This window comes from Vidua chalybeata, chromosome 6 (genome assembly GCF_026979565.1).
Source record: "Vidua chalybeata isolate OUT-0048 chromosome 6, bVidCha1 merged haplotype, whole genome shotgun sequence".
Classification (NCBI taxonomy): Eukaryota; Metazoa; Chordata; class Aves; order Passeriformes; family Viduidae; genus Vidua; species Vidua chalybeata.
In genome coordinates, this window is record NC_071535.1 from 5547298 (window position 1) to 5571109 (window position 23812).

The 23812-nt window shown below is 51.0% G+C and overlaps 1 protein-coding gene across 1 annotated transcript; it reads left to right on the forward strand.

The window, feature by feature from the left end:
- The first annotated feature begins 6902 nt into the window (after window positions 1–6902).
- SIX6 (SIX homeobox 6) lies at window positions 6903–9360 on the forward strand. Its single transcript, XM_053945791.1, has 2 exons — window positions 6903–7474; window positions 8635–9360. The coding sequence occupies exons 1-2, from the start codon at window positions 6903–6905 to the stop codon at window positions 8801–8803; spliced, it is 741 nt and encodes a 246-aa protein (XP_053801766.1). The 3' UTR covers window positions 8804–9360.
- Window positions 9361–23812: the final 14452 nt, after the last annotated feature.

Sequence of the window (23812 nt, forward strand, 5' to 3'; positions counted from 1 at the left end):
AAGGTGGCGTGTTCTTTTGGAAGGCAGATGTCTGCGGCCTCAGCTCCGTGGTGAGGCTCTGTCCTTTGCAGGAACATCTCTCACCTATCTCCCTGCCTGTCCTGGGGGGTGAGAGCCGCCTCCTTGCCCTGCTCCCTAGGGACACACTAATTCCTAAATGCCTCTGGGGCTCTGCATTTGCCGCTCCGTCTTCCCAAACCATTCGATGTTTTCCCAAGGAGAAATGGCTTCAAAGCTTTATCCTGCCTTAAGCAATTCCTTAAAGACCCTCTAAATTTCTTGAATTAATGGAAACTTAACAGCAGAGTAGCAGGTAACTTCAATGATGCTTATTAACACCTCGCCGTGTCCCGGTAATTTAAGTAGTGCCAAGGGAGGCTGAGGTTCTCACAGATCCAAGGACCTCAGTTCACCCGGAAGGTGGTCAGTCAGTTCAACAGGCTTTGGATAAAGCCGGCAGGGACTTCCCGGTTAATTCCCCCTAGGGCCTGTTCCCACCGGAGCTTGGCAGGGCCCGGGAACTCCTTCACCCATCTATTTAGTATAAGGACTCCCAAGCCGAGGTTATCACTCTGTTCCCACCAAAAAACGACCCTTCTGAAGCTGCATAAAGGGGAATTTTGTGTGCCGCTGGTTCTGACTTGTTTGTTTTCTCTTGTTTCCCAGCAGAATCCCTCTAAAAAGTCCCCAGCTAACCCCAAAGCGGTAAACAACCACTTTCACTACCGACGGCAAGAAGGAAAGGCTCTTTCATAGTATCATCTCTAATCAATGATGAATGGCTTGCATTACTCTGAAAAGAAGCGTAGTCAAGTCAGGGCTCAGAAAAGGCTCCCAAACCTTCTCCCCGCTGCTGGCAAGCCCCCAAACCCATCATCCTGTTAGCGGACGGCCCCAGTGCTGCCTCTCGTTGAGCTCCATGCCCCTCTCCTGTGTCCTGGCGGCTCCCCCCTGTCCTGATTGCCGGTTCTTCCAGCTGATGGAAACGCAGAACCTTCCCCGCGGAGAGCACAGGGCACCCAGCACCCCCAGCAGTGCCTGTGATCGAGTTTGGGAAGGTCTCTGGAGACACCCGGCCAAATACCCCCGGAAGAAAGCAGGGAATTGTCGCTGCCTGATTTACTGGGATAAGGGATGGAAGATTCCTGACCTCATGAAGCTGCTCCGAGATATATTTTCTCCTTGAAGCAGCGCTGTAATTCTGGAGCCTGGGCAGTGTGGCCCCAAACCTGTTCAGCTGTGGCCCCAAACCTGTTTCCAAGCCCGGGGTGGTGCCTGACTCCCACATGGTACCCAGAGCTGCGGAGGAGCTCCCTCCCAAGAAAAGAGCGACCCCAGTTCCTGAGCAGCCTTCAACCACAGCGAGTCACTTCCAGGAGGGGCTGGAATCCAGCTCAGCGCCAGCGCCCAGGCCAGCCGGGACACAGGATTTGTCCCGGACTCAGCCCCAGAAACACTTAGACATCTCAGGGTATCTGACCGTGGTTCTTCACCTCCCCCAAACCCGCGAATTGTCCTCATTCCTGCCTTCTGCTAAATAAGTGTTTTCGTGACAACCCTCGTCCCCATCCTGGGAGAAGTTGTAATATTTAAGGGACTTGAATGGGAGAGGAGAGGAGAGGAGAGGAGAGGAGAGGAGAGGAGAGGAGAGGAGAGGAGAGGAGAGGAGAGGAGAGGAGAGGAGAGGAGAGGAGAGGAGAGGAGAGGAGAGGAGAGGAGAGGAGAGGAGAGGAGAGGAGAGGAGAGGAGAGGAGAGGAGAGGAGAGGAGAGGAGAGGAGAGGAGAGGAGAGGAGAGGAGAGGAGAGGAGAGGAGAGGAGAGGAGAGGAGAGACTTAATGTGAGACAAAAACACGATCAATCAAAAAAATCTATTTATTTGAATACTTCTTTATTTTGTTGCTTTTGTTGAAATTTTCAGTGCAATCCTGATGGAAGCAGATTGAAGATTGTACAGGAACATCTCAATGTAGAGGGAGATTTGGCAGTGTCTGTATTTACCTGCAGGTGAAGGCAGCAGCCAAACAAACCCCAAAGGATTTGAAATTTTAAAATCAGGTTCATAGACTCGAAAAACCTTTCACACACCCCAAAGAAAATTAAAGATTAATCTTGGCTGGTAGATCCTTTCTGTCTGCAACCATGGCCTTGACCATGTGCCTGTACAAGGAATGTCTTTCCTTACCAATCTCAAAATAATTTAGATATTTTGAGTTTTCAGTGCATCTTTATTTTAACTTCAGACATACCAGCTATGACCTGATACTTCTTTTGACAAGTAACTTAAGTAATACACCAAAGAACAAAGATTTAATGAATATATGGTGTGAGAGTAAAAAGTGGGTGAACATCTCTCTCTGTCAACAGCATTTTAAATACTCTTTGGTGCTTTCAACAGGTATCAAGAGCTTAAGTGAGTATCCAACCTGCCCACTCTATCTAATATTAGGCAGATTACAGCTTTAAATGTAACTTCATTTTAGGAAGAAATGAAACGATTGATAGCTGTTATTTCAACAATGCTGGCACCCTTAAAAATAGTAGGGCAAGCACGTGAAGCACATGGAAACACAGGTCGTTTCCCCACCAAGCATTCCCCACTCCAGCATCCTGAATTTGAGGTCCTCCATCAAAGCTCCGGGATGGCTCGGTGGGAAACGCTCCCAAAAACCCCGTCCCCGCTCCCCGAGGGGGGCTGACATTTCCAGTAACCTTTTCTATCCGCGACAGCGGGCAGTGTCCTCGGGCTGAGCATCCCCGCCTGCTCCGAGGGAGCGGGGTAAGAGCCAGCCGGGAGGAGGACAGGGAGCCTCCTGCTCTCTCCAGCCCCGGTCCTGCCGAGAACCATCCAAGGCCGGAAAATCCCGGCTGGTTTCCCAGATATCCGCCCCAGGGACCGCCTGCGCTCCGGTTCTCCCGGTCAGCATCCCTTAATGAACTCCCACATCTCTGACAATCCTACCGAGACTTTAAAGAGAGGCTTCTCCTTCCCGAGGGTATTTTTTAATACACTACTTAACGCCAATCAAGGGCTTTAAAAATGTATTCGCACCTCTTCTGCGTTTGGAAACTCCGTCTAGATAAATAATCTCCAGTGACTGAGATTCTAGGACCCGGGATAGCTGACAATTCTGATGCAAAGGTGTATAAATATGTTGCTCAGAGTATTTTTGCTTTAAGGTTCTGAGGAGAGGGGAATATGTCCTATCCTGAGGCCAGAACTCCCGTGTCCATGCAGGCCGCCGAGATGCTACAAATGTCTGGTCATATTTTTGATAAATATTTTTTCGTGTACAATTTTATTTCTTGTTCTCCAGTGGGTTTGTCTCTGCAGGGTTAACTCATCACGCTACCTGTAGCAAGGGTCAAAGCTGTCACCTAAATAAAAGTAGTTATAATTGCCGGCTATTCATGTCACAAGTAGTGTTTCTATTATATGGGAGGAGGGAGGGGGAAGAAGAAAATGGGGGGAAAGAGACGAAACCAGAGGTCATGGCCAAATGCACCCCCAGGCTCGCCCGCAGCTCTAGTAAGACGTGGGGGCTGAGGCAGGAGCTTGGGCACCGCAGGAATCTCGGCTTTTCCGGACGCGGCAGCGCATCCCACGGGGATGGGGTCGCTCCTGGGGTCGCTGCGATCGCTGTGGGTCGCGCTCCGGAGGCAAAGCCCGGCCCGGCCCGGTCCGGCAGTAGAGTTCTTGTGGAGCGGCGGGGAAACGGGGAACCTGTCATGGTGCCGGCCATGGATAAAATTCCCTGAGATCTGGGAAAGGGATGGAGAGGTCCCCCTGAAGCTGATCTCTCTCGGCCCTGGTGGCACAAAGCAAGGAGCCCCAAGAACCTTTCCCAAACAGGGACAATCCAGTCACACCGGACCGTGCCACTTCCCAAAAGCAGAGCCCATACTTCCCGGCTGGAGAGGGTGCATAACTACTGGGGCTGGGCTGGTTTTCCGCCTTTGCGTGACCCTTCAAATGGTTAACACAAGGTTCCTGGGTCCATTTCGGTGTCGCTTTTCTTTCTCTTCCTCTCCCCTCCCAGCAGTGCTGCCAGCATCGCCCCATCCGGGCCGGTTTCTGGGGAACAAAGGCTGGGGACCTGGGGGACAGCCCCTCGCCCCTGCGAGCCGCACTTAATGAGGATTCATTTCTTTAGCCTACAGTCCTGGCTTTCATTACGGAGCCCGTCTCGCTCTGTTCATGGTCATTAGGCTGCAGCCCAGTAACTCCCTCGCCAGATCATGTGCATGATTTTAAAAAAAATAGCAAAAAAATAAAAAAAGGACCCCTTCAGTAATATTAGTAATCATCTCCATCATCACCATCATCATCTGGCCGTTCTAAATGAGCTACCCATTAACACAGACTTTCTATCCTTACACTTTTGTCCCAGCAGAGGTTTTTTCTCCATCAGCCCTGTCCCGGGACGCTGCCGGGGGCTCGGTGGGGTGGGCTGGGGGGCGGCGGGGCAGCTCCTGCCCGCGGGGACGCGCCCGGAGCCGCCGAGGTCGCCGCCCTCTCACCCGCTGGCTGGGGAAGCCCGATGCTCATACCGAGGAGGTCTGGAGGCTTTTTGAATTCCTGCCCGAAAAGGTTATTTGGGATCTTTCGTTGACTTGGTCAAATTATTGTTTTTCCCTAAGGGAGAGGACAGTGGTGGGATGGAAGGCTGGAAGAGGACTCTCGGCAATACTTATAGATTATATTCTCCTCTTTAATTTTTTTCTCCTCGTCTTGGTTTTTTTTTTTTTTTTTTTTTTTTCCTAAGCAGATCGGCAAATCAAACCTGGATGAAGGTGAAGCCGAAAAGTCACTCCTTTTATTTTTTTAAGTTTCTCTGGAGTGCCTCTGAACTCGTGAGTTTTGCGTGTGCTTCTGTGTCTCCCCAGCTCTGTCGGGTTTTATGAAAATGAGCAGTATTGAAAGCTTTTCCATCCCGCTAGCTGTGAGCCTCACATAAATGATGTAAATGGCTCGAAGGGTTTTTTTCAAGTGAACTGTGTAGATCTGTGAAAATAATATCAGGGTTTTCCGTCAGAATGAGCTTAGCACTGTACTGAGGCGTACCATAATCTGACCCGACACCTCCGACCATCTGCGCTATCTATCTGCCTTCTGATTTACCAAATCTTCACAAGCAAAAGACAAATTGTACTTGATACTAAAGAAAAGACGGCGAGCCTCAGTCCAGCTCCATTTCTGCAGAGAAATGATTGGAGAAAATGTAAATCTGTTTAATTTCGGTCTACAGGCAGCTAGCAAAGAAGCTTTCTTAAAGAAGGGAAGAAAGGAAGACAAAAACAATAGGAAAAAAATAATAAGGGGGGGGAAGAGACAATAACAAGATATCAAATTAAGAAGGGATTTTTTTTGACAAGCATTCTAGAAAAAAATACACTGCAAAGAGCAGAGGGGAGAACATATTGAGTTTAATTCAAAATATATGCTGCCTTTCCGAGCATAGTCCCTAATTCCCGGGAAGAAATTACCACTGAGCAGCTATTTGTAGAATAAAGAGTGGCTTCTTGATCATCCGCCTGTTCTCTACAGAAAATAAACCGTATCCTCGCAGCTCAGAAAGAGATTTCATGCCACCCCGAGATGTCTGGAGTTGGCCCCGCTGCTCTGAAGGAGTGGCCGGCGCTCACCTCGCACCCAGCCCCGCGGTCGGTCTCTCGGGCCACTGAGGGGGAAAAACCCACGGGGAATGATTACTACAAGGTGATCAATATTTCAAAAGATTCCCGAAATCTGCTTTAAGTCGCTTTCCTGACCTACAAATGACTTCTCACTCCTCGCGACTATTCTCGGCGTCTATTCAGGACCATTCAGCCGAAAACAATAAGGGTTTAAATGTTAAAAAAAAAAAAAAAGAAGAATAAAAAATAGCACTTTGGTTGAACGGGAAAAGGCGCTGGGCTCTTTGCAGATAATTCCTCATCTTAACCGAAATGGGAAGTCACCTACAGGGGGAAAGGGGAGAGTTTTTCCCTAAATCTCGGCTGTTCCTGCGGTCCTCCCGCTGAATACATTGTCAGTGACGCTCCCAGCATCACTGTCACTGTAACGCAGCCAATTTTTTTATCTGATTTCTCAGCTCTGCCTTATCCCCCTCTTCGCCTGCGGGTGCGCGGAGCTCTGTGCGAGCATCGCCGGGCCGGACCCCGCAGCTTTACCGGGGAGGACGTGGGGGTCCCGGCCGTCCTATCGCTGGGACCACTCCCTCCAACCTGCTGCCAGCACCCTGAAACGGGAGCGCCCTTCCTCCCCTCAGCCTGCCTTCCCCAGGGCGGCCGGGCGGCTCTGCCCTGCCCGGGTCGGCGGGGCAGGGCGGCGGGGTCGCGGTCCCCGGGGAGCGGCCGCGGCGCCGCGGGGAGCGGGGCGGGGAGCGGGGCGGGGAGCGGGGCGGTGCGGGGCCTTCCGCCGTGATTGGCAGCGGCTGACAGTGAGTGGCAGCCCCGCCATGGAAACCCGGGAGCCAATCTGCCGAGCCCGCAGCAAATCAGCCGCTCCCGCAGCAGCGCGGCGGCGGCGGCGAGCTGCGCTTGTGCCTTTTCTGGTTTCCTTTTTTTCTTCTTCTTTTTTCCTCCTTTTTTTTTTTTTTTTTTTTTTCCTTCCCTCCCTCCCTCCCTCCCTCCCCCCCTGCCCGCCCTCCCTCCCCGCTCCATCCTCCTCCGCCTCGCCCCTGCCCACCGCCCCCAGTCGCCGGAGCTGCCGAGCGGTCCCCATCGCCTCTCCGCCCTCCGCCGTCCCTCCCGCGGCAGCTCCGCCGGCACCGGCGGAGGCAGCAGCGGAGCGAGGGGCGGCCCGGGGCCGCTGCCCCTTCCCCGCCGCGGGGCTGTGCGCGGTGGCGGCGGGCATCGCCGGGGGTGCGCGGAGCGCGGAGCGGAGCCCGGCGCCGCCTCCATGTTCCAGCTGCCCATCCTCAATTTCAGCCCGCAGCAGGTGGCCGGGGTATGCGAGACCCTGGAGGAGAGCGGGGACATCGAGCGCCTGGGGCGCTTCCTCTGGTCCCTGCCCGTGGCCCCCGCGGCCTGCGAGGCGCTCAACAAGAACGAGTCGGTGCTGAGAGCCCGGGCCATCGTGGCCTTCCACACGGGGAACTACCGGGAGCTCTACCACATCCTGGAGAACCACAAGTTCACCAAGGAGTCCCACGCCAAACTGCAAGCCCTCTGGCTGGAAGCGCACTACCAGGAGGCGGAGAAGCTGCGGGGCCGACCCCTGGGGCCGGTGGACAAGTACCGGGTGAGGAAGAAGTTCCCGCTGCCGCGCACCATCTGGGACGGCGAGCAGAAGACACATTGCTTCAAGGAGCGGACGAGGCATTTGCTGCGGGAGTGGTACCTGCAGGACCCTTACCCCAACCCCAGCAAAAAGCGGGAACTGGCTCAGGCCACGGGACTTACCCCCACGCAAGTGGGCAACTGGTTCAAAAACCGAAGGCAAAGGGACAGGGCAGCAGCCGCTAAGAACAGGTAAGGTGCTGCCCGTCCCGTCGGGACACAGGTTCCCCCTTAGCGAGGCTTCGCCCCCGCCCGCCGAGGCCGGAGGCTGCGGGGAGGCGGTGCGAGACTGGCAGAGGATGGGAGAAACGTTCCCGGGAAATTTCTCCCCGGGAAATGCAGCGAGAAAAAGCAGGAGCAGCGGGAAAACACTAAGGCTTTTTAATTACTTAGATTTAACAGGGGAGGATCCCCGCCCTGGGCTCCCTCTTGGCTGCCCTGTGGGGCAGCAGGACAGGGGGAGCAGGAGAAGGGCCGCCTGGAACCACCGGCTGGAGCTGGCGGCACAAGGGCCATGTTCAGGGCCTGAGCGGAGACAATCCTCCTTCAAAGTTTTGCCCGGACATATAAATACTGGTTTGAAATATGTCCATCCTGAGAAGAGCCAGCCATGCCCTCTGTGGGCCCTGCCACAGCCGCCGTGCCCTGCTCCTCCACCGGAGCCATCCGGGAACGTTCCTTGGGATATTGTTCTTGTTTCTATTATATATATATATAAATATATAATAGAAATACAACGTGAATATATATATATATAATTTAAAAATATATATGTTGTGGAACAAAATCACGGCTCTAAATGAGCAGTGTTATCCCAACACTAGTGACACAAGCAGACGCCCCAGCAAGCAGGGGAGGGAGCAGAGTTCCCCCTTTATCTCCTCCCCAGGATCCCGGAGTGGGGAAAACTCCCATTGTCACCCCTCAGCCGGGCTGTCGCATGTCGGGGACCTGGGTACTGTCACCCGGAGCCCTTTTCTATCGGCTAAGGGAAGATGTAAGGCCTACTGGACAGGAAACGCCGCCCGGGAGCTGCTGCAGGGCATTACTGACCCCTGAGATGAGGCCCGGTTTGGGGGCAGGCTGAGGAGGAGTGGGACAACTTTCCCCTGGGTGTGCCAGCCGAGGAGCGGGGCTGACCTTGGGGTGGGCGCCCGGTTTCTCAGACAGAGCTGAGGAACCGGGTGCCCACCCAGCTTCTCCTCTCTCGTACCGCTGGTATAAGTGGTGAGAGCCGGAGGCCAGGGGCAGGGGCGTGGGGGCGCCGGTCGGGGGAGCCCCTGGGGGGACACCGGGGCTGTCGGCGGGTGCGGAGGGCGGGCGGTGATGCTGTTTGTGCCGGTTCCTTGCAGGCTACAGCAGCAGGTCCTAACGCAGGGCTCGGTGCGCTCGCTGCAAGCGGAGGAGGAGAGCGGCGGGGAGGCGGTGGGGGCCGCCTCCAGCCCCGCAGCCAGCCTCTCCAGCAAAGCGGCCACCTCCGCCATCTCCATCACATCCAGCGACAGTGAATGTGACATCTGACACCACCGCCATGGCAAACCGGGGCGAGCGGGAGGCCCGGCTCACCGGTGCCTCCGACACGGCCGGAGCAGCGGGGCTGGCGGTGCCCGGCGCGGGCGCCGAACGCGGGGTACGGGGCGCTCCCCGGCCGCCCGCCCGCGCCTCCCTCCCAGCCCCGCAACAGACTGCATTAAAAAAGTCATTAAAATCGTTGTCGCCTTTATTTCGAAGGATTTGCGGAACTGATGCCTAAAAAGAAATAATTAAAGAAAGCCCAGAAAAAGTTTAAAAAAAAAAAAAAAAAAATCATCAAGAAACCTAATGCCAAGTTGCAAAACGTCTGAGCCCCTGCCCTTATCCCGCGGGGTTGTCTCATGTTGAAAAGACGCTGTTCTTTTGGTTGGGTTCCGCTTTACTTTAAAGGGGTTTTTTTATATATATATATATAATGTTTATTTACTTATTTAAGGGATTGCTATGGTAGATTTTTTTCTATTATTATTATTAATTATTATTATTTTTGGCTTGTTCTCTATGTGCACAGGTGACTTGTAGAGCATGTGCAGGACGAAACTGTATGAAGCAGCCTAAAACCATAATAAAATATTTGGTGAAAGACCCTCGCATCTGCTTTGAAATGACGATGTCGGTTTCAAGCCCGCCAGTTTAGGCAGAGCAGATCTCCGAGGCCACGGGTATTTCAGCAGCAGCTCGGCAGGAACCGAACTAGCCGGTCCCCGGGACCGGGGGTGAGGTCTTTGCCAGGCAGGGAGCTGGGAGGAGCCGGGATGAGGCGAGAGGAGCGGGAACGGGGCTGGCTGGGGATGGGAAGGAGGTGGCATCGCCGCAGCTTCTTCTCTCCCAAGGGCTGAAGCTCTGGGGATTATCGGAGGCGAATTTTCTGAGAGGAACGAAGGGAAGAAAAGGAAAAAAATTGTATTATGGAGAGCAAAGGTTGGGGCACAGCCTCGTCGAGGAAACTAAGCTTCTTCCCTCACCTGGCAAAGGCGAGGAGAAGATGGGGAATTAACAGTTCTCCATGCCAGTGAAAGGCCATAACGGGGGCTAAATTACCCCAAACCGCGACTTCTGCGATGTGCCTGTGGCTGTCCCCACCATCCGCCTCCCTCGCTTTGTTTTGCGGCGGTTTTGCTGGAGGAGACCAAACGCCAGGTCCAAGGAGCGTGCTAAGCTTTTTTCCCCAGCAGAAGGATTTTATATTATACAATTTGACATTGATCTTTAAATCGCCTGAGCTGTGCTTTTTTTGTCTTCTCGGTCTCATCGCGTTTACTTCCCTGTCCTCAGAGAGATGCCTCCCCGGTAAGCTGATTGCTTGGCTCGTTTTATTTAGCAGCCGAAGCCTGGCACTGGGCGAAGCCGGGCAGCGCTGGCAGCGAGAGATGCCCCGGCTCCCGCTCGGCTCCGGCTGCCTGCAAGGAGCAGGGGCATTTCGGCTCCGTGATATTCAATATATTTAATTCAGTCATGATGCCTTTTATCGGGAGGTATATTCCCGTCTAGGCGGTGACTTCTGCTCCTCTGTCTAAGTTTGAATTTAAAACCTGGATTCAAGGTGTTTACACCCCCCATGCCTAAATCTGCGTTCCGTCCCCAAATGCATGTGCTTTGGTTTTCCCTACAGACTGTTCCAGGGATGGGGCGGGTAGCAGGAATTTTTAAACTGTTTTTTTCAAGTTAATTTACAGGCAGCTCTTTCCCTGGAGGAGTGTAACAGGCAAATAATCTACATTTTAGGAGTGCGGAAGGGTCGGATCGCAGGGCGGGGAGCGGGAGCAGAGTAGGGGTCTCCACCTGCCTTTGGGGTACCCACCTACGGGAGGGTCCGGAGAGCACTTTTCACCCCAAACCCTGAGATTTTTTGCCTCCTGAACCCCACTGTATTTAAGCCGTGCAAGAAGAGCCAGGCTGTGCTGTTTAAGCATCAAACGAGGTTGGGGTTTTACCTTGGGGTTTTACCTTATGGGCAGCGCTTCCCACCCACGAGGTTGTTTTTGGGAGCAAAAGCGGTGTTCACCCTCAAAACGGAATCTGCTGAAAAACATCGTGTTCTTTCTTTATTTCTTTTCTTCCCCGGGAAATCGGTGAATTGGATTAAATTTCTCCACCGGCTTCTGCGGGCAGAACAGCAGCGCTTATTGTGGGGAATTAAAAATATAAAGAGAGCAGAAAGCACATGCGCTCAGCGTCTGGTAACGCGGGATTTCTTTCCAACGAAAAAAACACCTGGAATTTGTTCAATAGGCAGCGGGGATGATATTGTCTCTTTCGACAGAGGGTTTGAGTGTCGTGAAGGATGCAGGATCTCCCGAGTGGGCAATGGAGGGACCTTCCCGCGGGTGCTGGCGGCAAGAGCGCAAACCACCCCCTTCGGAAAGAGTGGCCGGGGCGGGGAAAGGAGCACGGAGCCCCCGTGGGAAGAGCAGCCCCGCTGCCCGGCCTTGCTTGTTGTGGGAGAACCGAGCGTCTCCCAGCTCCGCTTCTTCCCCGCCGGAGCTCTGCGGGGGCCGGGGCCGTGGGGCTGCGCCGCGCCTTTAGTTCGACCAGTAAGACCCAAAATAAAAAATCTCGGTTTCTCCACCCCATACCCCCTGTTTGTTGGGGTTTTTTTCCCAACTGCCCCTTCCCTCCCCTTATTGAAAGTAAATGTCCTTCCTTCAGGTTTTTCAGGAATTTTTTCCTCCTAAAGATCAACCCAAGCCGTCGCCCTCCCGAGCCTCTGGTTGTTTTAAAAATAATAATAATAATTATAAACGGGTAAGAGTGAAGGAGCTTGTATTTACATTAAACAAAAGGCTCCGAAAAGGGTCACTAAAAAGTCTGCCTTGACCCCTTTCTCTCCGGTTTAACAAAGAAGGAAAATATTGTATCAAAAGTGAAGTGAATGGGGAAGGCGGAAAAGAGAAACAGCTTTTCCTCTCTTCAGCTGGGAAGGGGGGAGAAATGTTTGAATGTTTCCGTTTCTTTTGAGAAGCGGGGCAGCCCCGGGCAGGGCTGAATGGGAAAGTCTTGTAAGCGGGCTGGGAGGCTGTCAAACTGCTCAGAGGTAATCACTGCTAATGAAGGGGTCTCCAGCCCTCCCTGGGACAAAGGATGCTTACGAGTGCTAGCCGGGACTGAATACCTAATAAGTTTGCAAGGGGGAAAAATGAGTGAGCTGTCTGTAAATTGATTTTGTAAGAGGAAAAAAAAAAAAAAAAAGAAAGAAAAAAGAAAAAGAAACAAAATCAGGGGAAAAAAAAACCCTTGTAAAAAAAAAAAAAAACCCACGGAAAAAAAAGGTTTGCAAGTTGGGGAGAGAGCCTGGCTCTGGTGCAGCTGGGGCACAGAAGGCCCACTTATCCAGGGAGCATTGTCCCAGTCCCACACTGCAGAGGAGGACTGCTGCTGCTGCTTGCAGTGCAAACTGGGGTGGAGGGAGGGCTGGGGGATGCAAGAGCCTTGGAAATGCCACACAGCCCCTCCAGGCCGGGGGTACTGCCCCAGCTGCTGCCTGGCCCATGCGGGGGCTCCCTGCACGCCCATTCTCACACTGCAGTCTGCACAAGCCTTGCAGAGCATTCATCCCATCCCACAGCCCCGTCCCACAAAAGGGACTGTTCCCTATTTGCTCTGCCACTGCCTTTTGCCCCTTGTCTAACCAAGAGGTTTTCTTTGCAGAACAGAAAAAGGAGGTGTCTGGAAATCTATTGAATATTGCACCACCAGCAGCACTTCTCTTGTCTGGGAGGGCTCCTGTACAAAGGGTCAGCTCTGGCTTGCTGGCCTGGAGCTGGGTGCTGGGAGATGCAGGAGGGGGCTGGGTTCAGGGGGAAACACCCTTGTGTCACAAGAAGAGCGTGTGTGTGTGCCATAGCTGTAGGAGGCAGGAGAGTGAGCCGCATTTTGGACGTTTCCCGCATCCAATTAAGGGCTTGGGAGGATCAGACTCTCGCAGATCCAGTTACCCCTGGCCGCTGCGGGGGTAATACCGTGAGAGAGAGCGTAATACTCCCAGCCGTGTCTGCCCCGCCTCCCAGCAGTGCCAGGCACCGGCTCTTCCATGTTTCTGTTATTTCTTTCCTCTCCAGGAGAAGATCCACGTGTGCTTGCTGGAGAGGAGATGGAGGCATCAGAGGCCAAAGGGAAAGGGCACTGTGGGGTGCAGGAGCTGCCAAACTTTGCCCTGTCCTTTCCCTTGTCCCTTTCCCAAGGCTGTTCTCCAGCCCCAGCACCCCAAAGGATCCTGAACCCTGGATTGACCTTGGTGTGCCCCCACGAGGGGGGCCCAGAGGGTGAGACCGAGCTGAGGATCCAGGGAAGAAACATTTAATCTTAGATCCTCCGAGGCTTACAGCACTTTGCACTCTATCAGCATTTATTCTTGGCACCGGGGTGACAGAAAAAGCCTGTGGATGTAGATTCCCTTCTGTCAGGACTGGCTGCAAGACCCCCAGCCAAAGGCCGGGAAAAGGCTTCCCTTCTTCCATCACTAGCTGCATCCAATCTAAACTCCCCCAAATTGCAGAAATTCCCCAGAAAGCTCATTTTAACCCCACTGCCTTCTGATCTGTGACATAGGCCTCTCTGGCACACACTTTCCCCCTCAAGAAATACACTTTGGAAGGAAATTTCCAGCTTCAAACCATGTAAAAGCAAAGTGGGTTCACATAGTTGTCATCTCTGCCTCGTCCCAGAGGTGGGAGAGAGGCGCTGTTGCCCCATCATCCTCCACACTTTGTTAATTTTCTCCTTACACTTAGCAGAGCTGGTGCCATTCCATCCCACTGGAGTCAGCCCAGAGCATCAGCCCTCACCACTGTTTCCACTAGTTCTGTCCCAGAAATCCTAAAAGTTGTGCCAGTCACCCATTGCTCTCCCTGTACAGGCTCTTCTCTTAGTGTATGGAGTAAAACCCAGAGGACTTGTCTTTTATCTTAGGATTGTCTGACAGTGCTGAGCTAAACCCACTTCTGTGGGTGACCCTCACACCCAGCATGGGCGGGATGGGACCCTCACCCTCCCCACTTACTGCTGAGGGAAAAGCATCTCCTTTCCAGCAATGCCCGAGGAGGGGCTTGGTGGGAGCTCCAGGACTTCCTCCCCAACGGGCAGCCAAATAAATGGTGTCAGACAGGACTTGCAGCTCTCTATCCCCAAAATCTGGATTTGCAGCTCATTTTCAGGCAGTCAGGACAGCCTTATGACGAGGGTGTCCATATGGAGACCAGACTTATGGGGTGGTCTCTTTTTTCCTTATCACACCTTCATCCGGCACCCACTCCTGACTGGAAAACACCTGGCAGGGTTTTATCTCTTTGTTGTCACAGTACAGACTTGCCACAGAGCAGGAAGGCACTCTGCCATGTCTGTACTATTAAATAACTTGTCCTGATGCTGCTGCCTGCTGATGGGGTCACTGCTCCGTAATTTTCAGCCCCCTCACCCTCCCAAAAAGGTGGCTGTGTCCATGGGAAAGACTCTGCATGCCATGCTGGCTGTTGAGCTCTTCCCTAGGGATCGTGTGAGACAGCTCTGCCTGGTCTGAGGCAAACCCGAGCCAGGGACTCTTCTAACGTTTTAATAGGATAAGTGATGAACCTCAGTGCCCTCATATGCTTTAATGTACAGATACAGCCAGACTAAATCACTTGAGACATCCCAAACAGCCTAAAGGATTTAGACACATCTCTTTATTTCCATTTAAAGCTGTTCCTCTTGATACCTCTTTTTTTTTCTCCTTTTTTTAAAGCAGTCTAACATAAAGCAAAGGTGTGAGAAGAGAGGTTATAATAATCTAGAGGTAGGAGCAGAATGGAAGCATCTATTTGTCCTGAGCACCCACATCTTATTTGCACTGGTCTCAGAAGTTCAACCCCTTTGAAAACTCCACAAAAGCTGGATAAAGGTTTCAGAGCGGAGCCTCTAAGAGACAAACAGCTACTGCTGAGATCTGAATGCACACACAGGTATTGATCAGCAGAACAAGCTTCTCAGCCTTTATTCAATAACTCCATAGTAACCTCAATGGCACACTACTTGGGGCTTCTCTAGGACAAGCAGAAAGTTTTAACCCAGCACTACCTTCTCTTTTTCAAGATCTGCTGATTTCAACAAGAGCTCTACAACAGCGGAGCAGGAGTCAGGTTTTTTTCATCTTTTTTTTTATCTTTTTTTTCAGACCAGCCTTTTGCTGGTCTGAATCTTCTTTCAATGCCATTAGAGGCTCCATTCAGGACAAAGCCATCCTTTTCCTCCCAATGTCACTGACTGAAATGCATGTGCTTCTTCAGAAGCAATCCTTGAAATGCTTTTATAACATGTGGTTGTAATACCAAGGTAACTGAGGACGGAATGAGAGCTCTTCTTTGGAACCCTGTATGGGAGGGTAATTCCCCATTAAGTGTACAGTGAACCAGCCACACACAGGGACACACAGCTCCACTGTCCTTCAGGCACCTCAAAGAAGCACAAGAGCACACAACCATTCCTCAGGGAGCAAATCACTGTGTCTGCAGGCTGGGAAAAAAAGCCTCCTCATAAACATCTCTATCAGGACATTTGTGCTAGAAACTGCTCTTCAGGCCAGATCATTTCTTAAGTCAATTTGAAGACTTTATGGGTTGTTCTTCAAAATTACCTTGGCTTGCAACCACTTTCCCTACCAACACCTTCCACTAGTGCAGGTCAGCAGCCAGTCCCTGGAGTCACCCTGGGGACAGATGTCCCCAAAACTGCCATGGAGTGGGTTGATCTCCAGGCTGCCGTGTGGTCAGTGGGAGAGAGCAGTGCTCAGGTGGGTGACTCAGGGCACCTAATCCCGCTCTGGTTACGCGGTAATCCAGCCCTGTCTATCAGGCTCTGTTGCCTGGAGTGCCGGGCCCACCCTCCTCCCCCTCTGTCCTTAGCAGCAAGGAGATCTAGGCAGTTTTAACCAAGATCATCTCTCTAATCAAGTTCACTGTCTGCCAAGGCTCGTCTCTGCCTATTGACCGCAGAGTGAGAGGAGACTCCTGAGGCCAGCGTTGATTTCTGTGAGTATTGTTCCCACTCAGTCGGTGATCCTTTTTATCCCCTGAGAGCCCCAAGTGCTGAAGGAGTGATGCAAACCTATTTGGTTGTTAAGCTTAAACTGCTGGAGTGTTTCCTGGCAGACTCATGTGGCAGGTCACTCGTGGGTCAGAGGGACTTCAGGGCTCCAGTGGTGGGATGTCCTCTGCAAGGAATGGTTCTCGAAGCAGCACTAGAGCCACATTGCCTCTTAAGAGCACAAAGCTCATGGCTTCTAGGTGGATCTCATTGTTTTTCAACTTTTTTAAAGATATTTTCTCCAGTAATATTTCAATTTATTACCAGTTAATCTAATAAACATTTCTATTACAGTATTTTAGCTGTTTTCTGCCATTTTCTTTAGGCTTTGGCTCTGATGGAAAATCACTGTCTCTTTGCTAAAGAGGTGAGCCACAGGAATTCTGCTAAAAATCTTCCCCACAGAGGCATCCTTGGTGCACACCAGACTTGATGGATATTGTTGTTTACAAGCATCAGGTCTTGCCTTTCACCCTTCCTTCATCACACATTGGCTTTCAAGCATCTCATCTCAAAATTAAGTGTTTGTAAGACTGGGGCTTTAAGCAGATGAAATATTAAAAATGAAGTTTTTTAGCGCAGCCTCAGAGTAAAGCGAATGAGCTGCTCTGCCTGCAGCTTGTTTTTTCAGAGACAAAGTATTTGTTCTATTACTTATTGATGTTGCTAATTGCCATCTGAGGGTTTGGAGGGGCAGGGCAGCAGGCTGCATTGCTGGATGTGGAGCCCTTCTGAGATAAATGAGCTCTGAGAAGCAAAGATTTTGCTGTAGCAGCCCTGGCATATTTGCTGCATTTTGCAGTATGTGCTGCATTTTTGAAATATGTGCTGCATTTTTGCAGCGGCACCCAGTGCTCTCCATCTCCTTGCAGAGAGAGAGCTGCTGGTGCTCAGCTCTTTTATTTAGGAAGCCACAAAATGCAGTTGCCTCATTTTAAAAGCCTGAATTTGAAAATGCTGACCCAAGAACTTAGGTTTGGGCCATGCTCGGATGCTTGCATGTTCACTTTCCTGAATCAAAACCAGATTCTCCTCCCTCCCTCATGCCCACACCCGTCACACACATCTTCACACACAGAGGGAGGAGGATCTGCTGGAGGGAGCTCTTAGTGTTCAGTCTGAACTAAATGTCCATTATGGAAATAAACATGCTAGAGGAAGGAAAAAACCACTGCATCCACATTAGGTATTGAATAGGTTATTACTTTACATGTATAGTACACAACTTTTCAGACAGCTGATACCTCTTGTATTGGAGCATGAACATTAACCTTCTACAGTTCACCTTGGTTTGCAAACAGCAGGAATCAATTCTCCTAAGATGGATGTTCACATCTAGTTAGCTTTCTGCATTATCTCAGCTGGAGAGGTCACTAAAAATAGTTGTATAGCACTTTAAATTTTTAACAGGGAGACTTTATTATCGTTTAGATCCATCATTGCTGCTTTACCTACCACGGTTCTTCCAGCTGAAATAATGCACAGAGCTGGTAGTGGCTAAGTGTTTTCAGAGTTCATGCACTGATGAGCAGGACAGCTTGGACAATATCTGAATTGCTAGCAACAGCACACTGAGCAAGCTGCATGGACAGTGTAACACTGGTTCAGTAAATCCTCACTGCTTCAACTATTTCAAAAAAATGCCTTTTTTCTTTTCCTGCTCTCCTGCACTGCAGAAGCAGGACTGATCTGTCACCGTGTGCTGCCCTGATCCTGCACAGTCACCTTCATGATCAGTAGTCCCCAGCCTCCCTGCAGTCCTGCTGCAGCCAGTGGAGTGTTTGTGGTGCCAGGGAGCATCGAGGGGCTGCAGGGTCATACCCACATTTTGTGGGACAGGCTGGCAGAAGAAAGGCTGTTCTTAGCAGTGCTGCAGCATGATTTTCATTTGATAGCTTTATCTTCATTGCTTTTAACAATTTCCCGTGCTTTGTTACGAATAAGTCACCTTGCCAAGGCCCTCACAGCCCTCCAGGCATTACAGCTGGCTGTTCTCGTGTCACCTCTATGTGTCACTACACCCGTGGGGTTGTAGGGATACATTTTGTCTGTTCAGGTTTGTTTGTGTCACAGAGCTAACCCAGTCATTGTGAGGTTTCTGAGTTTCACCTTCCAAATACACACACTGAGAGCACAGTGCCTTGGCCCAGGGCCTTTGCCCAGCTGCTTACACTGGCATTGGTGATCTTGTTTTCACTTAAAGAATATTTATTTAAGCCATGAGGGCAAGGCTCAGAGAAGACATGAAATGCCCAGCAGCACAAGCAAAGCATCAGAAGACACCAAGAGTGATGGAGCAGAATGATTCCTTCATTACATTGCAAAGTAGGCATAATTAATGAATTGCTTTCATTTCTTTAATAGAATGATATTCATTATTTGTTGCATAACTAAATAAACAATACTTCCTTCAGTGTTAATTGCTTAGATCTACATTGCATCTCACTGTCAATTCAAGCCAGAAACAAACACATCTTAAGACCAGAAGACAGGTTCTTGTTGACTTCCATGGCCATTAGATCAAATCCTTCTACAACAGCATGAGAATACAACTCGCAGGGCTTTAATTCCCTGGACATTGAAAACTTTGTAACAAGCTGCACAACAGAACCTAAGAAAAGTCTTTTTCCACCCTTGCAATTTTGCATCATATCTCCAGAAAAGGCTGTGCTGCCAGGCATCAAGGACATCCAGAGAGTAGCTGTCACTGCTTTGGACCTTGGGGAGATGGACTACAGATGGTTCCCGTCTGGAGAAAGAAGGAAACTCTTGTGATGGGTACAAAAGTGGATAAAATCATAGAATCATAGAATGGTTTGGTTTGGAAGGGACTTAAAGACCATCCAGTTCCAACCTGCTGCCATGGGCAGGGACACCTTCCACTATCCCAGGTTGCTCCAAGCCCTGTCCAACCCAGAACACTGCCAGGGATGGGTCATCCACTGCCCCAGTCAAATTAAAATTAGCCATTTTGCAGAAGTCCAGGATTATTTTCAACTGCCAGCCTTTTCATCTTTGTGAGGGATGGAAGAAGTACACAGCTCTGGGCATTGTGTGGTTATTCCTGTCTCTCATTTCTGCCTCAGAGAAGTTTCAGAAACCGGTCTTTGAAAAATGAGCAACCTATATTTTTTAATCTTGCAATTTTTTCTTCTCAAGAAGAGTCCTTCAATGGGTGCTGTTCTTAACAAGTCAGGACTGATCATATCCAGCTGGCATCTCCTAGCAACCTAGGATGAAAGCTCCAGGTTCCAAGGAAGCTGATGGACCTTTAAGTCAGGGATACACCAAATTAACCAAGCTTTTAGTAAAAGTCAGCAAATGCAGAAGTCTGTGAGCTGAGGGCTTTGCTGACACGGTGGGTCAGTCATGGACAAAGCACACAGACATCATGGAATTGCCCACGGTCATGGGACAACTGTGGCCCTGCCACAGCCCCAACCCACACCCTCACACCCTCAGAGTGCCACCCACCCAGGGCACTGGGATCCCTGCAGCACTGAGGCATTGGAGGTGCCAGACCCCAAAACCAACAGGATTTGGGACGAGTCTGAAGCACTTGGAGGAAGCACTTGGATGCTCTCATGGTGGCTCCTCTGCCCTGCAGCGTCTGTTTGCTCATCACAACCCCTCCCTTGTCCGTGTGCTCTTTGCTTCGGCATCTTTTCAACCCCTGTGGTCCCCTCCTTTCTGTTCCTCCTCTTTTCCAGCCCTCTCCCATCACCCTTGGACAGGCCCTCTCCCCACATCTCTCTGGAGCTTAGCTAATCCCCGCTGAGGCTCACGGAAAGACCTGGCACCAACGTGGATCCCTCTGCTAACAGGACACACCTCTTCCACTGCCCCCACCTGCCCTTGTCACACCAAGCCCAGAGGTGAGCATGGCCTGGCAGCAGGAGGAGGTGCCAGAAAAGAGTAGAACACCAAGGTCCTGGGAGGAACCCCACAGGGAGGGACTTCTTGAGACAGAAAAGGATTTCCCACCCATGAATGTCCCCTTGCATTTTGAAAGCTTTTACCACCTAGAGCATCTCATGTGTCAGCACACCGAAATGTGGTGCTAATTGTCACAGCAGCACCTGTCTGGAACCTCTGCTGTGAGTACCTTTTCTTGCATCGTGTGTAAGAAAAAAAGCCAGGAAAATAAAAAGGCATTGTTTGTCTCCTGCTGTAACAGTCACCTATCTCTTAGAAGCATGTAACCCCCCTGAGTTCTTGAATATTAATTCAGAGATTTTTCCCATTCAATTATTAACAATGAAAGCATTGGCTGTTTTTCTTATGGATGTCTTCTGGATCTGTAAAATTTACAGGCAGATGTAAAGGCCACCAGACATGAGAGGATCCCAGTGTTGATTAAAATGTGTTATTCACAGAGTTTATGGGCGTACTGGGACACTCCATGGATAATGCATTTTTATCTTAGATGTTTAGGGCTGCAGGTGAAAGGTTGAACCAGCTGGAGAACACCCCAATAGCACTGAAAGAAATAGAGGGTTTCAAAGGAAAGGAGACATTTTCCTAATGGATTTTCAGTCTCTACCCTCACTCTACTGAAAGACTCCAATTTCTGTCTCTTATCTCAGAAGAGCATTTTCACATTGAATTGCCAGCAAGGTGAGCATGGGAGTGCAGGTGTCCCAGTCCATGCTGAGTGCAGAACATGGCAGAGCCTTGAGGGTGGCCTGGGTGGCACAGAGGAATGGACATGATGGTGAGCAAGCTGTGGAGGAGCCCCTGCCTGGTGTCCAGACCCTGACAGGCACTGTGGCACATTCAGATGTGTTTGCACCCCCCCTTTTCCATCCACAGTCCTCTGGGAGCCCCTCTGGGTGTGCCCAGGGGAAGAGGTTGGCACTGCCCCCCACATCTGTTCAGCTGGAGTGCTCAATTTCCCCACCAACATGAGCAGGTCCCCTGGTGCTACTGCTGGGGCAAAAATGGGTAAATTGAGGCTGAGGAGAGGAGGTGGTGCTGGGGCACACAAAAACCAGCCCCCAAGGACCATCCCTTTGCCTTTTGGGAAGGGGCAGCAGCCTGGATTAGGGCTAAACGGATTTGTGCTTGCAGGACCCTGGGTCTCTAATTGGGTTTTTTTTTAATTCCTGTAATCCTGGATGATTTGGAGCAGATGCTTCAAGATTACTGCTAGGGCCCAAAGGTGACTGCAGGAAAAAACAGCCAAGCCTGGCTGGGCAGTGCAGTGGGCTGGGGGTGCTGCTGTGCTCGGGGGGCTTCTCCCCTGCTTAGAGGGGCTACAGCACCAGCAGGGGTTGGCCTGAGCTGGGTTTTGGCCCTGCACCAGGATTTGGGGTTACTGGAAGTTGCTTTGCTCTTTTGCTGGTGAATAATGTCGTGTCTCACAGCATGCAGGGGGAAGGATGGAGCCCATTTCCCAGGAGATGGCTGATGGGAAAGACAAAACCATACGGAGTTGCCAGGGAGAGTTCATTTTTCCTGCCTGCTCCTGAGCATGTGTGAAATTCCCCTGGGTGTTGGCAGCAGCCCTCACACCTGAGAGCCCAATGTGAAGCTGTGAAGGTGCCCTACCAGCCAGCCATGGCTTCAGCTGATCCCATGAGCCAGATCTTGCTGTGCAACCCACCAAAGGACGAGGATTCAGCTGCTGCGGAATTTAACACATCAAATACTGGTCGAGACAGACTTTTTAAAAGGCAGTAAGACAAAAGGTAATGATTTAAAACTAATGGGGAGTACATATGAGGAAGGAATTGTTTTTGATGAGGGTGGTGAGGCGCTGGCACAGGTTGTCCAGACTTGGTGAATGCCCCATTCCTGGAAACATTTAAGGCCAGGTTGGAGAGGTCTCTGAGCAACCTGGTGTAGTCGAAGGTGTCCCTGATCGCTGCAGAGGGATGTCTGGATGGCCTTTAAATGTCACTTCCAGCCCAAACTATTCTGTGATTCTGTGGAAACTTGCTACACACAGGCTTGCTCTTGGCCTGGCACCATCCTGCAGCTCTTCTCCAGGGCTCTGGTGGAGCTGAGCAGCTCCTGCGTGGCTTTCACTGGGGACACCAAGGGACTGCATTGACCAGAGAGACAGCAAGAGGCATGGGACAGGAGAGCAAGGAGCTCCACCCAGGGGATAAGTCAAGGGGTTGTTCAGCCTGGGGAAAAGGAGTCTCAGGAGGGACCTTCTCACTCTCCACAACTGCCTGACAGGACGGTGCAGCCAGGTGGGGGTTGGGTTCTTCTCTCGGGTAATGAGTGACAGGACAAGAGGGAATGGCCTCCAGGTGCACCAGGGTAGGTTAAGATTTAATATTAGAAAAAATTTCTTCACTGAAAAGGTGGTCAGGCATTGGAACAGGCAGTGGTGGAGTCACCACCGCTGACATGTTCAAAAGGCATTGTGGATGTGGCACTTTGGGACATAATTTATTGATGAACATGCCAGTGCTGGGTTATCAGTTGGACTTGATGGTCTTAAGGGTCTTTTCCAGCCTTAACAATTCTATGATTCTATGAAAATTAACTTTCCTCTATACCAGCTCAGGGAATTCTGAGGATATTTCAAAAACCCCAGTCTATAACCACCCTCTGCACAATGTACAAATTCATCGAGGATGATGCCCAAGTACATTTGGATTTTCTTGGCCCAACAGGACTCCACTGTCCATTCATTATTTCTTCCTTCCTTTGTCTCTTCACAACTCCAGGTAGGATGAGCTGGAACCTGTGCTTGATCTTTGGGAAACAGCTGCCTAAGCTATACAAAATGTTAAGAGACTGGATCCAAAAGCAAACCTGTGTTTATGGGCTCCAGCAATAATTTTGCAAGTCTCTAATGCTGCAGCTTCAAGCAGCCATTTAGGCTAAAATCTCTTCCTCCATCTTAATTATTTAACAAATACCATACAAAGACATGTAATATCTGCAATATTCATAGCCTTGGCAGCAGGCTGAAAACACTTGGATTTGCACAGGGTTATTCAAGGTTTTCCTTTGCAGACCAGCAGATTTCCGTTGCTCCTCTGTCACTGAACGTTGCCATACAACATTAATAGCACATAACTGATGATTCATAGGCCATTTGTGAGAAAATGATGGCTCAGAGGTGGTTGCAGTAAACAAAAGCATATCTTATCAAGCTTAAACAAGATGTGTGTGCAGGCTGACTTGTATGAGGCAGAGATTAACTATGATTATTAGTAAAAACAAGCCCCAAGCCAGGGAAGCACTTAAGCACAATCTTCTGCCCCATTGGCTTCCCAGAGCAGCCTCTCAAAAAAATGCCTGGGATACTTCAGGGTGCTCCCAGGCTCGGTGCTGGCCCATGGTGTGCAGGCTGTGGGACTGTGATGTCAGGGCTGTAATGACCCTCTCCCATGAAAGCTGCTGTGCAGGTGGATGGCAGCAGTGTCTTCCTCATGGGACAGGTGCTGTCTTCCTCCACTGCTTGGAAAGGAAGGGAAGAGCTCATCTGGTAATGTTAACATTAAATGTTTGGATAGAAAAGCTTATAGCCAGGCAGTTCTATTGCTGCTTGGCAGAGCCAGCTGCTTAGAGAGGCTTTGGGTCAGGCTATTTAAAGGCACCATTGATCCCCAGCCTACTCCCTGCAGCCACGAATCTGTGGCTGGAAAGGAGTGAGACCTCAGATCTGATGAGGGTAGCAGGGAGAAAAGGGGTCCAGAACAGCCCTGCTGCAGGAAAGCATGCAGGTGTGGATGAGGATGGGAGATGTGCGTGATGGAGGATGAGCAGAGCTGTGTCTGTGTCTCCACCACGTGCAGCGTCGGGCTCTGGAGCTGTCTCGGTGCCAAGGCAGGGCTCCCCAAGCTGGCACCAAGCATCACTGCACGGATCAGCCACACAAACACTCCCCATACCCAGCCTGGGCTGCTCCAGGCCTGGGCCAGCTGAGGTGGCAGCAGGGACAGGCAGCAGGAGCAGGGGGTCCCTGTGCTCAGGGAG

Excerpts from the sequence above, each read along its gene's own strand:
- SIX6 (XM_053945791.1), top strand. The coding sequence starts at position 6,903 with ATGTTCCAGCTGCCCATCCTCAATTTCAGCCCGCAGCAGGTGGCCGGG. Across the intron at positions 7,475-8,634 it reads GCAGCAGCCGCTAAGAACAG|GCTACAGCAGCAGGTCCTAA; the intron begins GTAAGGTGCTGC and ends GGTTCCTTGCAG.